The 16,763-nt window shown below is 32.0% G+C and overlaps 1 protein-coding gene across 4 annotated transcripts in view; it reads right to left on the minus strand.

Annotated features, from left to right (window-relative positions):
* Positions 1 to 16,763, minus strand: part of LOC117167463 (telomerase-binding protein EST1A) — a 356,887-nt gene that overhangs the window by 204,171 nt on the left and 135,953 nt on the right. For all 4 annotated transcript variants that reach the window (XM_033352451.1, XM_033352433.1, XM_033352441.1 and 1 more), the window contains one exon: positions 13,270 to 13,415. In XM_033352451.1, coding sequence (XP_033208342.1) covers positions 13,270 to 13,415 — 146 coding nt within the window. The remainder of the gene's footprint in view (positions 1 to 13,269; positions 13,416 to 16,763) is intronic.

The raw sequence follows: 16,763 nt of genomic DNA on the forward strand, positions 1-16,763 counted from the left end.
AAACTTTGAGAAATGCAAGAGCCGAAAGAAAACTACGTTTAAGTACAAAGCTTAACAATAAAAGATGTAAAAAAATATATTTTAACAATCAATTCCAACGGCTTTCGTATTTTCGTGTGCAACGTTACCGACTGATGCCGTTGGAATTGATTGGAAGTAGAACTGGAACCGAGAGAGTCGTCTTGGGTTTGTGTTTTTGTTTTTATGCTGAGAAGGTCACGAGCTTTCAGCAGCGTTGTGATATATGGAAGTTAGTATCTGGCCGTCTTCTCAGACCGTCACCAAAGACTTATATATATATATATATATATGATTGTTGAAATATTTTTTTTTTACATCTTTCATTATTAAGCTTTGTACTTAAACGTAGTTTTCTTTCGGCTCTTGCATTTCTCAAAGTTTGAGACCGATATTTTATGCATAAAAAAAGTTCGAACGTTCAAAAAATGTTGAGGTTCAGAAAAAAGATGAAATAATTTTCAGTGAAGTTTCTACCAAAATGAAGTACCTAAACGTACTTTATTGCACTCTAATACATTTCCCAAAGTTTCAGCTCGATATTTTATTTACAAAAAAAGTTCTCAGGTTCAAAAAAACATTCAGTGAACTGAAAAACTGTGGTCGGTAATATAGGTATTTAGCTGTGTCACATGCCCTTAACGTTCGAAATTTCGACTAGAAAGCTGCGAGTAAACTTTAGGAAATATACCCTAAGAATAGGAAAATTCTCCTAGATAGCTGTATAAATATTCCTAGTTTTTAGGAAATATTTCTCACAATATGTCTTAGGAAACTATATCCTAAAAATTGGATACTTTCACTTGATAGTTGGGTAAATTTTCCCAATTCTTACAAAACGCTTCCCAAAATATCTCTGGGGAAGATTGACAACTTGCAGGACATATTCCCTAAAAATTGGGAATTTTTCCTAAATATTTGAGTAACTTTTCCTAATTTTTTGGAAATATTTCTTAAAATATGCCGAGGAATGATTCTCAACTTGTTTGAAATTTGTCCTAAAAATTGGGAATATCACACAGATATTTTCGGGAATTCTCCCAAATTTAATAAATAATACTCAAAATACGTCTGAGGAAATATAACTTTAAAATTGGGAATTTAAACTATATAGTTGGGTAAATTTTCCCAGTTATTAGGAAATGTTTCTCAAAATATGTCGACGAACGATCCCCAACTTTTTTTAAATATAAACAAAAAATTGGGAATTTCATTCGGATATTTTCATAAACTTTCTCAATTTTTAGGCAAAATTCCTCATAATATGTCGTAGGAAATAAAGACAAAAAATTAAGAATTTCTCCTAGATAGTTGGATGAATTTCCCCAATTTTTAAGAAATATTTTCCAAAATATATCGTAGGATGTATATCCTAAAAATGTGGAATTTCAATTAGAAAACTGCGTAAATTATCCCAATTCCTAGAAGATATTTCCCAAAATACTTTAGGGAAAGATCCCCAACTTTTGCGGAAATATTACCCAAAAAATTGGGAATTTCTTCCAGATTGTCTTATGATTTCCCCCAGTTTTTTAGAAATATTACCCAAAATATGTCGCAGAACATATACCATAAATTTGGGATTTTCAACCAGATAGTTGGGTAAAATTTGCCTATTATAAGGAAACATTTCCCAAAATATTTCGGGAAAAAATCCCCAACGTATGGGAAAGATACCCTAACAATTGGAAATTTCTCTCAGATCGCTGGGTAAATTTTACTATTGTTTAGAAAAAAATTTTGAAAATATTTCGTAGGAAATATACCTTAAAATTTTAATATACTCAGAAAAGAGAGTGCATTTATTTATTCAGTAAAGAAATTATTTAATTTCTTGTCCGTAAGTTCATGGTATGATAATTCAAACTAGGATATTTCAAAGTGCGAGAGTTTAAAGACCGAAAGTTCAAAGTACGAGAGTTAAAAGAAAGTTTAAAGTGAGAGAGTTTAAAGTGCGAAAGTTCAAAGTGCGAAAGGTCGAAGTTCGAGATATCAAAATGCAGCACTTTAATGTGCGAATGTTCAAAGTGCGAGAGTTCAAAGTGCGATAGTTTACAATTTGATAGTTCAATGTGCCAAAGTTTAGCATGAAAAAGTTCAAAATCAATTAATTCAAAGCGCGAGAGTTCAAAGTGCAACATTTTAAAGTGCGATAGTTAAAACTTGAATAGTTTAAAGTGCGAGAATTCAAAGAAATAAGGTTCGAGAGTTCACACTCAAATAGTTCAAGGTGCGAAAGTTCAAAGTGCGAAAGTTCAAAGTGCGAGAGTTCAAAGTGCGAGAGTTCAAAGTGTGAAAGTACAAATGGAGATAGTGCAAACGGTGAAAGTTTAAAGTGAGAGAGTTCAAAGAGAGAAAATTCAAAGTACGATAGTTCGATATAAGAGAATCCAAAGTGAGAATGTTCAAAGTGCGAAAGTTCAAAGTCCGAGAGTTCAAATTGCAAAAGTTCAAACTGGAATAGTTCAAAGCGCAAGCGTTTAAAGTGGGATATTTCAAGGTGCGATAGTTAAAACTTGAATAGTTTAAAGTGCGAGAATTCAAAGAAATAAGGTTCGAGAGTTCAGACTGAAATAGTTCAAGGTGCGAAAGTTTAAAGTACGAGAGTTCAAAGTGTGAAAGTACAAATGGAGATAGTGCAAAAGGTGGAAGTTTAAAATGAGAGAGTTCAAAGAGAGAAAATTCAAAGTACGATAATTCGATATGAGAGAATCCAAAGTGAGAATGTTCAAAGTGCGAAAGTTCAAAGTCCGAGAGTTCGAAGCGAAATTTAATTAATTAAATTAATTGAGAAAGTTCAAACTGAAATAGTTCAAAGCGCGAGAGTTAAAAGTGCGATATTTGCAGGTGCGATAGTTAAAACTCGAATATTTTAAGGTACGAAAGTTCAAAGTGCGAGAGTTCAAAGTGTGAAAGTACAAAGGGAGAGAGTGCAAACGGCGAATGTTTAAAATGAGAGACTTCAAAGAGAGAAAGTTCAAAGTGCGAGAGTTGAAAATACGAGAATCCAAAGTGAGAATGTTCAAAGTGCAAAAGTTCAAATTGTGAGAGTTCAAAGTGCAAAAGTTGAAAGTGAAAAAGTGTAAAGTGTGAAAATTCAATATGCAAAAGTTTTAAAAATGACATTAGTACGTATTAATACGAATAACATGAATAAGCAGCATAAGTAAATTGTAAATAAGAGATTCTAGTCTGCGGTTAATCTTGAGTGGTACCATAAGTCATTCTCAAACCGCGGAACTTTGCGGTTGGTTATGCCGATCTTGAAAGTTTTTTTCTTTTTTTTTTAGAGAACTTTTCCACTAGAATTATGAATCTGCCACAAAAAAAGGAATCTTTAACAAACTAGTTAAATTTTGAACCACGAAAGCCTAATTTTTATTTAAAAAGGATTAATCAACTAACAAAAAAAAATATTTTTTAATAATAAGTATCAAACAGGAAACAAAATATTTCATAGGGAGGTCATTTTTATCAATTGCACGTCCGACGCTTATCAAGTAATCAGGTTTAATTTTTAGTGATCTTTTAATTTCAATAGGAAAAAAATATATTTTTTAATATACAAAAGCCCGATTAATTGTTATTTCCAGTCTGGTTTTATAGTCTTGAGAAAAAGATCGACAACGATCGAATTTAAAGAAAGCACCAGTTCATTAAAATAAAAGCTAAATGGAGATTCTTAAATAACCAATGTAGATTTACAAGTTATACAACCTGTTTCCTATAAATACTTTATCTTAGGATCGTTTTTCTCCTACTCACTTCCTTTCCTTTCTCTATTTCTTCCTATATCTCCGTGTCGTTTATAACATTTAGAAGTCTCCTCGGTTAAACATACTTGTTATGTTTACACACCTTTTATTACGAAAAATAACATCAGATTGGCAATTAGGTGAAGTACGTTCTACACCCCATTACCGAACCTTTTTTCTTAAGATCGGTTTAAAAACAACAAAAAAAAACACTTTTTACCATAAAAAACGAAATTTTATTCCAACAGAATGGATTTTCAACAAAACAATTAAATTTTTGACGAAAGAGATTAATTTTTAACAAAATATTAATTTTCAACAAAGTAGATTAAGTTCAAACCAAACAATTGAATTTCTATCAAAAGCAAGTGAAAAAAAAATAGATAAATACATTTTCAACATGTAATTGCATTTTTAACCAAAAACACCAATTTTATCCCCAGAATAAGTTTCATTTTCTGCCCAAAGATGAATTTTTAAGGAAGTTTAAAAAAAAAATGATAGTTAAATTTTTTAACAAACAATTAAATTTTCAACAAAATAGTTAAATATCAAAACTAATAGTCAAATTTTCATTAAAAAAAAACGTTTTTAACCAAGAAACAATTGTATACCGAAACCAAACTAATTTTCAACAACCACTAAACAAAAGTTAAATTTTCAAATAAATATTCCAATTTCCAACAAAATAGTGGAATTTTCAACCAAACAGATGAATTTCGAAAGAAAAAAATTAATTGTCAATCAAGAAGCTTAATTTTATATCGAAAAGAAGAATTTAAAAAAAAAATGTAAAAAAAACAAACAGAAGTTAAATTTGAAAGCAAATAATTAAATTTTGAACAAATTAATTCAATTTCCAACCAAATAGTCGAACTTTCATTAAAAAATTGGAATAGTTTAATTTTTAGTTAAGCAAGAAAATTAAATTTCTACAAAAAAAAAAGAGGACGTTTTAAAAAATTATTAATTTTGAACAAAGCAGGTTAAGTTTCAACCAAAAAATTGAATTCCCAGCGAAAAAAATGAACTTTAGACAAAGACGATTAATTTTCAATCATTGATTTTAAATCGTAGATTTCAAATTATTTATGTCTTACGGTCTAATCGTAAATCGAAAAAATAAATTTGAGTCAAAAAAACATGTTCTTCGAAACTCAGATATTTATTTAATAAAAAAAACTCCTTTCAAAACTTCCTGACGTTTCAGTACACATGCGTACATTTTTCAAAAGAAGAACATGTTTTTTTGACTCATATTTATTTTTTCGATTTACGATTGGAGCGTAAAACATAAATAATTTGAAATCTACGATTTGAAATCAATAAATATCAACGGTCGAAGAAAGGATTGATTTGTTTCATCAAATCATTTTACAATTTTCAATCAGTTAAATTATTATCCAAAAACACGAACTTTCCACCAAAAAGCTTTTTTTCTACAGAAAAGACGAATTTTCAACAAAATTTAAACAGAAACAAAATAAAAGTTAAGTTTTAAACCAAAAAATTAAATTCTCAATAAAACAGTGGAATTTTCAATCAAAAAGTTTAATTTACTAAGAAAAACAGGAATTTTGAATCAATCAAATTGATTTTTCAGGAAAGAAATCGAAATTGTATTTATTCATACGATTCAAATAGTTGAATTTCCAAATAAAAAAGATAAATTTACAATGAAAATTAGAATTTTAAAATGTTCGGTTAAAAAAATTTATTTTCAATTAAAGAAACAAATTTTCAACAAACTACATGAATTTTCAACTAAAAAAGGTAGCTTTACAATTAAAAATGGAATAGTTCAATTTGCCGCAAAAGATGTTAATAAAATAAATAGTTGGATTTTTAACCAAAAACATGAATTTTCAACTAAGAAGCTTATTATTCTAACGATCAAGTCGATTTTTTAACAAAAGTTTAATAAGCAGAACAAAGGATAATGTTTCAACCAGATTATGAAATTTTTAATTTAAAAAAATAAATAAATTTCAACAAAAAAGTGTAATTTTCAAACAGAAAATATTTATTTCCTACCAAAATGACGAATTTTTTTCAAACTGAAAAATGGTGAAACAGTTGAATTTTTAACGAAAAATCGATTATCAATAAAAAATGCAAGTCAAATTTTTGGTGCGAAAACCCCACTTAAAATAAAAATTTTCTATGAAACAGTTGAATTCCCAATAGAATAAATTCATTTTCCACCAGAGACGAATTTTCAGGCAGAATAATTAATCTTCAACCAAAAAATTTTTTTAAAAAGTAATTTCACTTTAAACCTAGAAGTTGAATTTTCAACCCAAAAATATGACATTTCAATAATAAGTTATTTAAAAAAAAAATAAATAAATAAATAAAAAAATAACTTTCAACTTAAATTATGAATCTTTGACTAGAATAATTGAATTTACAATCAAGAAGGTTCATTTTTATTAAAAAGTTAAACTGTCAACATATCATGTAATAGTAAATATTCCAACCAAAAATAATTTTTAATAAAAAACAGTTCAATTCAATCAAGAAAGATGGCTTTTTAAAGAAATTGTTAAATTGCCAATCAAATAATACGATTTTTGATTAAAAATATAATCGTCAGGAAGAAGCAACAGTTTCAAATTAAAATAAAAAAAAATTTCCCTTTTATTAGCAATTACAAATATTTAAATTGCTCTTTATAAAAATTGCCTGACTTTTTCAAAACTTTTCTCCAAATCGTTAAGTTTTCCTTGACCAATAAAATTCCCTGCCTTTTCCTTGATACACAGGTTTGCTCTAACATACAGCAACCTTGGTTATAATCGAATTTAAAATTCATACGAAAGTGGCGCCGTCTATAGACTCGACCCGGAAAAGCAGAAAATTAGCGGGGATTTTTAAAGCCCAGGAAATGATAGAGAATTTTTTCCCTAGTCTTGAGTGGCCACTAGCCACCCATAAGAAGCTGAAATGCAAAAGCAAACTATGGGATCTAAATTGCACCTTCTCTCTGTGCCTCTCTTGCATTTTCCATTCCATTCGTGATTCCCCTTCGTGTTCGAGTAGCCTACACGCGGTTATATCAAGTGTAATAATTACCTGCAAGCTTGGCCAGTAATGATAAAATACTGAAATAATTTAATAACATTTTGCCCGAGGTGACGTGTTCGCGTGTTGCTAAAACTAGTACCTGGCGTGCCGCATTTGCAATAAGATTCAAAGATCCAACCTATTTATAAATTTTACCCTATTTATAAAATAATCTGGATCTTTTCCCTCTGTCTCTCCTATCCCTTTCTTTTATCTCTCAATGTCTTATATCTGTTCTATCTAAATTTACTTAATCTCTTTTACCTTTTCCAACTCTCACTCTTTTCTCCATCTCTCCTATCTCTCTTCCCTCTATCTCTTATATCTCTTCTATCTCTTCCATCTCTTTTACCCACTTTCCCTCTGAATGCATTCTTTTCAATCTCTCGAGCTCATCTATCTATTGCTGGTCTTTCTGTTCACCCTGCTCTGCCTCTTTTCTCTATCTCTATATCTCTTCTATCTCACTTTTCGACCCTTCTATCTCTTCTTTCTCTCTTTCCTCTATCCCTTCTATCTTTTCTTTTTCCGTTCCCTCTCTATCGCTCTTTCCTCCATCTCTTCACTCTGTCTTTTCTATCTATCTCTTTTATCTCCCTTTATTCAATCTTTTATATCTCTTCTATCTCTCTTCTCGACCCTTCCATCTCTTCTATCTCTCTTTCCTCTATCCCTTCTATCTGTTCTCTTTCCGTTACCTCTCTATCTCTCCTCCATCTCTTCTCTCTCTCTCTTTCCTATCTCTCTATCTCTTCTATCTCTTCTATCTATTCTGCCTTTCCTTTATTTATTTTTTCTCCTGTATCACTCTTTCCTTTATCTTTCTATCTCTCCTTCCCCTCTCTCTTCTCTATTTTCCATCTCTATCTATTCTATATATTTTTTATCTCTCTTTACTATTTTCTATCTCTCTATCTCTTCTTTTCCTTCTGTCTCTTTTTTCTCTATCTCTTCTTTCTTTTATCTCTTCCATTTCTTCCATCTTTTCTTGCACTACTTCTCTTTCACAGCACTCATCTCACATTTCCTATTCACCATCAATTCCTATCGTATCTCACCACTCCCCTACTTGTCTCTCCGCATTTCCCCGCGACTCTCTTCCCTTACGTACCCTCAGCGATCTTCTCTACTTTAACTCCCCTTATTTTCTATCACTTCTCCTACTCTCTACCCTCATTTCCCCACTTCTTGTCACGTCGCCTCCCCTAATTTCACCTACTTCCCATTACTTCCTCACTCTTCGTTTCCTCTCATATCCCCTACCCCTCCCCTCATGTCTCATCACTTCTACTATTTCCACTCCCATCATTGGCCCCCAACCCCTTCCCCTAATTGTCCTGCCCATATTTTTCCTCAGAGTCCCTACTCTCTTATCCTTATTTCCCCTACTTACTCTCGCCTAATTTAACCTCATTTTCCCTATTTCCTCTCCCCTCATTTCCCAAACTCTATTTTCATACTTTGCCAACCTCCTTTACCTTCACTCATCATAATCTCATTTCTCCAACTTTCATTCTCAATATTTCCCCTCAATTCGCCTCCTTAGAAAAAGTAAAACGGACGAACGAAGCCCTAAAAAGGGGAAATGGAGTATTTCTTTTACGTAAGAGGAGAAAAATAGAGGAAAGATTGAACACTAATTTTTCAATTGTGAAAGGAAGAAAGAACATCAAAATTTAAGAAATTTAAATCAGATTAAAATCCAAATTAAAAATCCTATTTAGCGTCCAATAGTCAAATTGATGCAAACTCCTTTTAAAAAAAAAACAAGAATCCAACGACCAAATTTTGACCACAACGAACAAACAAAAAATTCTATTGTAATCTGGAAAAAAAATTCGGACAAAAATAAAAAAAGAGGTAAGAAAAATGAGGAGGCAGCCAACCACATCCCCTTCATTCTCTTTTTCTTTGAATGTTATTTTATTGTAATTTGATGATTATAAAAATAAAAAAGACGAATGAAAGAAAAAGATAAGGAAGGGGATGTGGTTGGCTGCCTTCTCATTTTTCTTTCCTCTTTTTTATTTTTGTCCGAAATTTTATTTATTTTTTTTTTTTTATTTTTCTAGATTACAATAGAATTTTTTGTTTTTGTTTGTTCTTTGTGGTCCAAATTTGGTCGTTGGATTCTTGTTTTTTAATCAGGAGTTTGCATAAAGAAAGAACGTTTTCTTATGAGAAATATTGTATTTTTAAATCATTTTAAATGATTTTTCAATGGCTGAGAGTCTATTGGATGAACATTACTTTGCCAAAACATTATTTTCCAGTAGCAGCCAGTTTTTGAAAAAAGACTTTTATCCAAATTTTTGTTTCATAGATTGAAATGTTTATTTATTAAATCCGCATGTTGAATTAAACAGTTTAATTAAAAAATTAATTTTCAATTGTCTTCAATTTACAAATTTATTTTATTTTCAATTTTCTTCAATTTTCAAATTTATTTCATTTTTAATTTTCTTCACCTTTGATGAATTGCATTTTGAACTGTTGAAAATTAAAATATCCACTTTCTTTAATATGTAACCGTGAAAATACAATTATCAATTATATTCAATTCTCAACAGTTTATAAAATTCAATTATCTCCATTTTTTAATAGTTGAAATTTCAATTTTCTACCATTTTCATCAATTGAGTTTTCTTCTATTGAAAATCCAATTTTTATTCATTGTTAACAGTTGAATTTTCTGCAGTTAAAAATTCAATTATCAATTTTCTGCAAGTCTCAATAGTTGCAAATGAAATTTTCTTCAATTTTCCATGGATTGCTTTTTCTATTATCCCACTTTTAATGGTAGAAAATTAAATTTGGAATATTCATCAATTTTTAACAATGGCCTTTTTGAGAGACTACATTTCTACTGATAAAAATTCAATGATAAACTTTTTAAAGTTTGAAATTTAAGCATCGATTTTCAGCAATGTAAAATTCAATTTTCGCCCATTTTCAACAGTTAAAAGCTCTATTTTCTTACATTTTCAACGGATGAAAATTCAATTTTTAATTTAGTTAAATTTTCAACAATTGAATTTTCAGTTTTCTTCTATTTTTTGGATTGAATTTTCAATTGTTAAAAATGCGAAGAAAATGCATAATTTATTTTTAACAATTTATAATTCAATAGCTGCAAGTAGAAAAAGTGGAAATTTATTAAATTAATCAATACACCAATCTATAAAAAAAAATTTCTATAAAAGTAAATTTTTTTTAACTAGTCACTGTTAGCAAATATTATTTTGAAAAATTAATAATCAGATATTCTAATCTTTCTTGAAATAAAGAATATTTTCTCTTTTCAAACAAAACCAGAATTAATAATTAACGATTGCTGAGTAAACATTTAATTTATACCTAAGTGTCTTTAGTAAATTTCACGCAGTGCAGACAGCAAGAATTCAACGCGCAACCTTTCAGCCACGAAGAAGAAGTGTTAGATGTGAATTATTTTTCAACCAACTCTATATAACTTAAGAAGAATATTTCAGTATTTCATACAAAAAATTATAAACCCCAACTAAAATTTAGCATTGGTGGTCTTCCCTTGTAAAAACATAAACTCGTCAAAAAATTCCCACTTTTCCCCCTCGGTGCATAATACACCAAATTCCCGGTTTTCCCGGTCAGACACGACACCCTGCCTCCTGACTTCTTCTATTGGAGACTAAAATTCTCTCATCCAAAGTTATCTTCCGTAAGGGAAACTCCATTTTTTGTTTGCAGGAGTACCAGTCTGTCTAGAGTGTACGTCACGTAGTGAGTAGAGAAATACGTGCGCACGTACTTCAAGGTGCGGAGCGTGGAAGGCAACTCGAGATGCAGATGATCCGAGATTATAGACATTAGGGACATTAGCCTCAGCGTTATGATTCCCCGGTGCCTGAGGTTGGTTCGCTCCATCAGCCATCACCGACGCTTGATATGCACCTCGTGGACGGCTAAGTGATTCGAAATACATAATTTACGGATTTGCGTCTCCAACCTCTAGGGCGCGCCCTTTCCACCTCAACGCGTCGCGCAGAAGCTTCACAGCAGTTAGAAACTCCCAGTGGTTCACGCCAATCCAATGGGGCTCCAAACTGAAGTTTATGAGGTTCCCACTAAAACTTTTACTTACCGTCCCCTCTCCTATTTCTCCTCTTAACCCTTCCCTACTTTATTATCACATCCCTGCTTCCCCCACCTATTTCTTCCACCCTCCCTACTCATCATCTATTTCCCCTTCTTACTAAAACTCCCTATTTAACCGTGCATCACTCTACACTACTTGAAGGCACCCACTTCTAGTCTCTTCTCCTACTTTCCTCTTATGTTCCCTCTCCTATCCCACCCGTATATCTCCTCTCCCCTACTTTACATCACATAACTACTTCTTATCAGATACCTACTTTCGATATCATAGCCCTCATTCCCCTCCCCACTTTACTACCATTTCCACCTTCACCTTATCTCCTCTATCCCATCCCTACTTCAATTTTCATAGTCATCATTCCCTCTTCACTTATTTCATACTTCCCCTCCTAGTGTACCACCATTCCCCACTTTACCTCCCTTTACTCTCTCCTACTTCATGGCACCCACTGATCATCTCTTCGTCTACTTTTCCTTATGTCTCCTCTCCTATCCCAACCCTATATCTCCTCACATCCTCTCCCCAATTTATTATCACTTCCTACTTTACCTTTGCTCTCGCTCCTACTTCACGGCACCCGATTCCACTCCCTTCTCCTACTTTCCCTCATATCCGTCTCCTATACTGCCCACCCCACTCCCTGCTTCATCTTCACTCATTCTCCCCTACTTCACGGCACCTCATTTCCCTCCCTTCTGCTACTTTCCCACATAACCCTTCTCATATCCCATCTCTATATCGTTTGAACATTCCTCCGACACTTCTTGTCACTTTCCTACCCCCCCCTTTCTCCACCCTACCCACTCTTGACCTGTCCCCCCTACTTCCACTCTATTTCACAGCTCCTCACTCTCCCCTATTTTACGACACCTACTTTCTATCCTTTATCCTACTTCCTCTTATAACTCTTCTCCTATTCCAACCCTATATCTGCTAACCTTCCTTCTCCTACTTTCTATCACCTCCCTACTCTTGTTCCCCTCTCATAGACCACCCCCTCTTCACTTTTTGCCTGCTATCTCTCCCCTCCCTACTACCACCAATATCCCTTTCCCTAATCTCCCTCTACTCCCCTGTACATAATTTTATATTTTTCCTTGATTTTTTCGATATTTATGAAAAATAAAACTGCTAAAATGATGTCAATGTTTGACGTGTTTCTTTTCCTGGCTGTACAGTCTGAATCCGCCAAAAAGTTTTTAAAAAATTAATTTTTTCAAAATTTTTGTAGTCAAACATCATATTTTTGTAGTAAAAATTATAATTTTAGTAAAAAATCATGTTTCGTACCCACGCAGAAATATTATATATAGTTTATATATAGTGTGAAGTATATGATATATAATATTCATTTGTTTTATACATTTTTTACATTAAACAAATGAATTTCATATATAAAACTTCACAATATAAATAAAACATCATGTTTATAGTATAATACAATGTTTGTAGAAAAAAATCATGATAGTAATGTTAATGACGGTAAATTTAAAGTTTCAAGTTTATATTAAATATCCAAAATATTAGAATTGCAATTTATGTTCAATCCTGAAGCTAATACTAAAATATATTCTTAACAAATTACTTTTGAAGGGAAAAATAATGTTTGCAGTAAGTAATGATGTTTGTAATAAAATTTTATGTTTGTAAATAAAGTATGTTTTGTGATGAAAGATCAGGTTTGTAGTAATACGAAAATATATTAGCACATGATCATTTTTGTTGTCAAACATCATATTTTTGTGGTGAAAATTATGATTCTAGTAAAAAATCACGTTTGTATTATTTAAAAATGTTTGTAATATAACCCCATGTTTGATGAAAACATAATATCAAGATTGTCATGCTCTGTATCGTGAGTCACCACACGGAGCGACACTAAAGTAACAGCCTTCTACGTTCCAGCCGCAAATTCACTGTTCACAGAGAAAAAATTGATCCAGAAGCATCCCTATCTAACTACTATTCACGCCCAAATCCTCAGAACATTCTTGGTTCCAGAAGGATTCTCGTAGATCATTTCGTCCGAGAATTTAATTAGCTCTGATCGACTAAGTATTGACTCGGGGTTGGTGCAAAGTGCAAATTGTTTCCAGGAAATCGTTACATGTTTCCTTAAGTTAAGTATATGCTTACATTCGATCTCAGCCGTTCATCTCTCTAGCGTGCCTCTATCCGTTCCTTCCTGAATTATACCTTTATCGTTGAAGGTCAATATCAACCGATCCAGGAGAATGGAAAATAACAATTGCTAAAAATAATCCCTTCTTCAAGAAATTCAAGAATTTTACTCACCCTTGAGCTGCGTGGTTTCGATCGCGAACATATTCAATGCAAGCAACTGAAGAAGTCTAGTTCCCGGAAGTGGAAGAGGCGAGTGTTGCAGCAGAGCTCGAAATTCGCGCAGCATTTGAATCCCCGCTTCTTGAAAAGTTTCCATTCTGAAAAATAGAGGGAAGAAAGAAAAATTAGCTTTTTCAAGACCTTGGCCTTATTTGAAAAATTCAAAATAATATTAATAGTAGCATAGATTTTGAAAAATCGTAGTAAAATAGTAGTAACAGTAGTAGTAACATGATGAATTTCAGAGAATTTAAGGTCGATGCCAACAAGTTCAATCATTTATCGCCGGCAAAATATTATGGAATATAAAATAAAAGGGTGATATCTGAAACCTAAAATCCGGCAAGGTATACCGAAAGAGAATAAAGAATGATTTTTAAATATTAAATCGAGGGGATAACTTTTCTGGAGAAATCAGGTACACAATAAAGATTTTACATAAAATTGCAGTAAATATTTTGGAATCTTTTAAAATTTAGTCCTTAAAGTTCTATAGGAACCTTTAGACGCCCCTAAAATATTTTCAATTTGATTGGTATCATGGACAAATTTTTTAAATCTTTTGAAATTCGCTGAAAAACTACGAAATTGGTTGAAACCCATAAATAATGTTGAATTGGCGTTAAAATTCCATCAAATTTGATCAAGCCACTTAAAATCCCTGGAAATCTTTGCTATTTAAAATTCAAAGAATTCAGCAGAATTGAAGAAATTAAAGGAATTTCGAGGAATTTAAGAAATTCAGGGAATTTAGAAGATTTTGGAGGAATTTCAGAAATTCAAGGAATTCAGAAAAATTTGAGAAATTAAAGAAACTCAGAGGAATTCCGGAAAATTAAAAGAATTAGAGGAATTCAGATCATTTTTTGGGAATATAAATGAATTCATGAAATTCAGAGACAATCAAGAAATTCAGAGAAATTCAAGGGATTCAGAATAATTCAAGAAGTACATTGAATTTAGAGGAATTCAGGAAAATTTAACAAATGAAAAGGAATTCCAAAAAAATCATAGGATTTTAAAAGATTTAAAACAATTCAAGAAATACAGAGGAATTCAGAAAAACTCAATAAATTCCAGGAATTCGGGGAAATGAGAAGAAATCAATGAATTCAGATCATTCCGGGAATTAAAAAAAACTGATGAATTCAAGGACTTTAGGAAAATGCAAGGGATTCAGAAGAACTCAAGAAATTTAGAAAAATCTATTTATTCAAGAAATTTATAAAATTCAAGGAATTCAGAGGAAATCAAAGAATTTAGAGTAATTCAAGGAATTTGAAGGAATTCAAGAATTTCAGAAGAATTTAAGCAATTCTGCTAACTTGAGGAATTTACGGAATTTAGATAATTCAGGAAATTTAACGGAATTCAGTAAAATTTTAGAAAATTAGAGCAACACAAGAAATTCAAGGATTTTAGATCAATTTCAGTAATTAAATAAACTTAAGTAAATAAAGGAATTCAGAGAAATTTAAGGAATTAGTATAATCTAGGAAATTGAGATAAATCGAGGAATTCGGAGAAATTTAAGGTTTTCGGATAATTCAGGAAAACTATCGGAATTCAGGAAAACTGAAGAAATTCAGAAGAACTCTAAAAAATTCAAGGAATTCAACGGAACTTAGGAGAATTAGAAAAATTCTAGAAATTTAAGAGAATTTACATAATTTATAGGAATTCAGAAGAATTTCAGAAATTCAACGAATTTATAAGAATTCAAGAAATTCAGAAGAATTCCAGAAATTCCCATTTTAGAAGATCTCAAGAAATTCAAGGAATTAAAAAGAGTTTATAAGAATTCAAGAAATACTAGGAATTCAAAGGTATTCAAGTAAATTAGAAGAATTTAAGGAATTCAAGATCATTCAGGGAGTTGAATGGAATTTAAGGAATTCAGGAACTTTAGAAGAATTCAAGGAATTCAGATAAATCCAGGAATTTACACAATTCAGGAAATTTAGAAGATTTGAAATAATTCTGATTATTCCAGGAATTTAGATAATTCAATGAAATTAGACGAATTTGATAAATTCATGTATTTCCAAGGAATAAAAATAATTCTAGTAATTCAGAGAAATTCAAAGAGTTTAGATTGAGTCAAGGAATTCAGATAATTCAAGAAATTCCGATAATTCAAGAAATTCAGATAATTCAAGGAATTCAAATAATTCAGGTCATTCAGATAATACGAGGAACTCAAATAATTCAGGGAATTCAAGGAATTTTGATCATTTAGACATCTAAGATCATTCAAGGAATTAAGATAATTAAAATAATTCTGAGAATTAAGATAATTAAAAGAATTAAGACAGTTGAGATAATTCTGAGAGTTCAGATAATTCAAGGAATTTAAATAATTCAGAGAATACAGACAATTCAGGGAATACAATCAAGAAATTTAGCCGAAGTCATGGGAATTTAATTAATTCAGAGGAATCTGAAGAATTCAGATAATTCGAAGAATTCCAGTTGCTCAGAGCATTTCAAGGGATTTGAAAGAATTCAAACAAATAAAGTACTTTGCGGTTGAAAAACTCGTGAGAATGTTATACAGGAAAAAAAATTTCAAAAATTTAATTTATACATTTCCCGCAACCAATCAATTTTCCGTATAATTCCCGCTTTTCGAGCACACTAGAGACCCTCTAGCAAAATAGCTGAATCCTAAAAAAAAGTGTCAACAGCAGCGCAAGTTCCAGGCCTGTCCTTCAAATTGAAAGTTCTCTCGAAATCTATGAAAACTTGATTCTAGATATCATCTCGAACTGAAGACAAGTGACTCTTATCATCAGATTCATGGATTACTTATTTGCCAAGATTGAAAGGACCTTCGAGGAGGAGGAGGCAAATAAATGTCTACGATCGGAATCTGGGGAGTTCGAGATGCAGTTCCCACCAGTTGGAGATAGATACCATGGAGAGCGGTCGGTCGTCCGGTTCTGATGAAAAGTCCCTAAGCACGACCTCCATCGCTAACGGTACTCCGCCGACACATCCTAGCTAGAACCACTAGCAAGGGACCAAAACAACAACAGCACCTCCTCCTCCTCCATCTCCTCTTAATTCTTCTTATTCTTCTTCTTCTTGGGCCTCCGCCAACCACCACCACCTACTGCGAAACCTACTACATACTGCCTTCCAGTGGCGTAGCCAGGATTTGATAAAGGGCCCGGGTTTCAAAGGCTGAGCAGAAAGTACGATACTAATTAGGGGGGCTTTCATAAACCACGAGGCCCAATTTTGGTCACTTTTTGAACCCTCCCTCTCCCCATGTGGCATTTTCGTCGACCCCTTCCCCCTCGTTGGGTGCTACGTGGTTTATGGAAGGCATTTTGTTTGGATTAAAATTTATTAATTCTGTGTTGTAATATTTTAGAACTTGTTGTTTTCAATCAACATTTTCCTGTTTTCGGGCATGGCCCGAAAACAGGATACAGGGTTTC

Source organism: Belonocnema kinseyi, chromosome 1 (assembly GCF_010883055.1).
Source record: "Belonocnema kinseyi isolate 2016_QV_RU_SX_M_011 chromosome 1, B_treatae_v1, whole genome shotgun sequence".
Lineage (NCBI taxonomy): Eukaryota > Metazoa > Arthropoda > Insecta > Hymenoptera > Cynipidae > Belonocnema > Belonocnema kinseyi.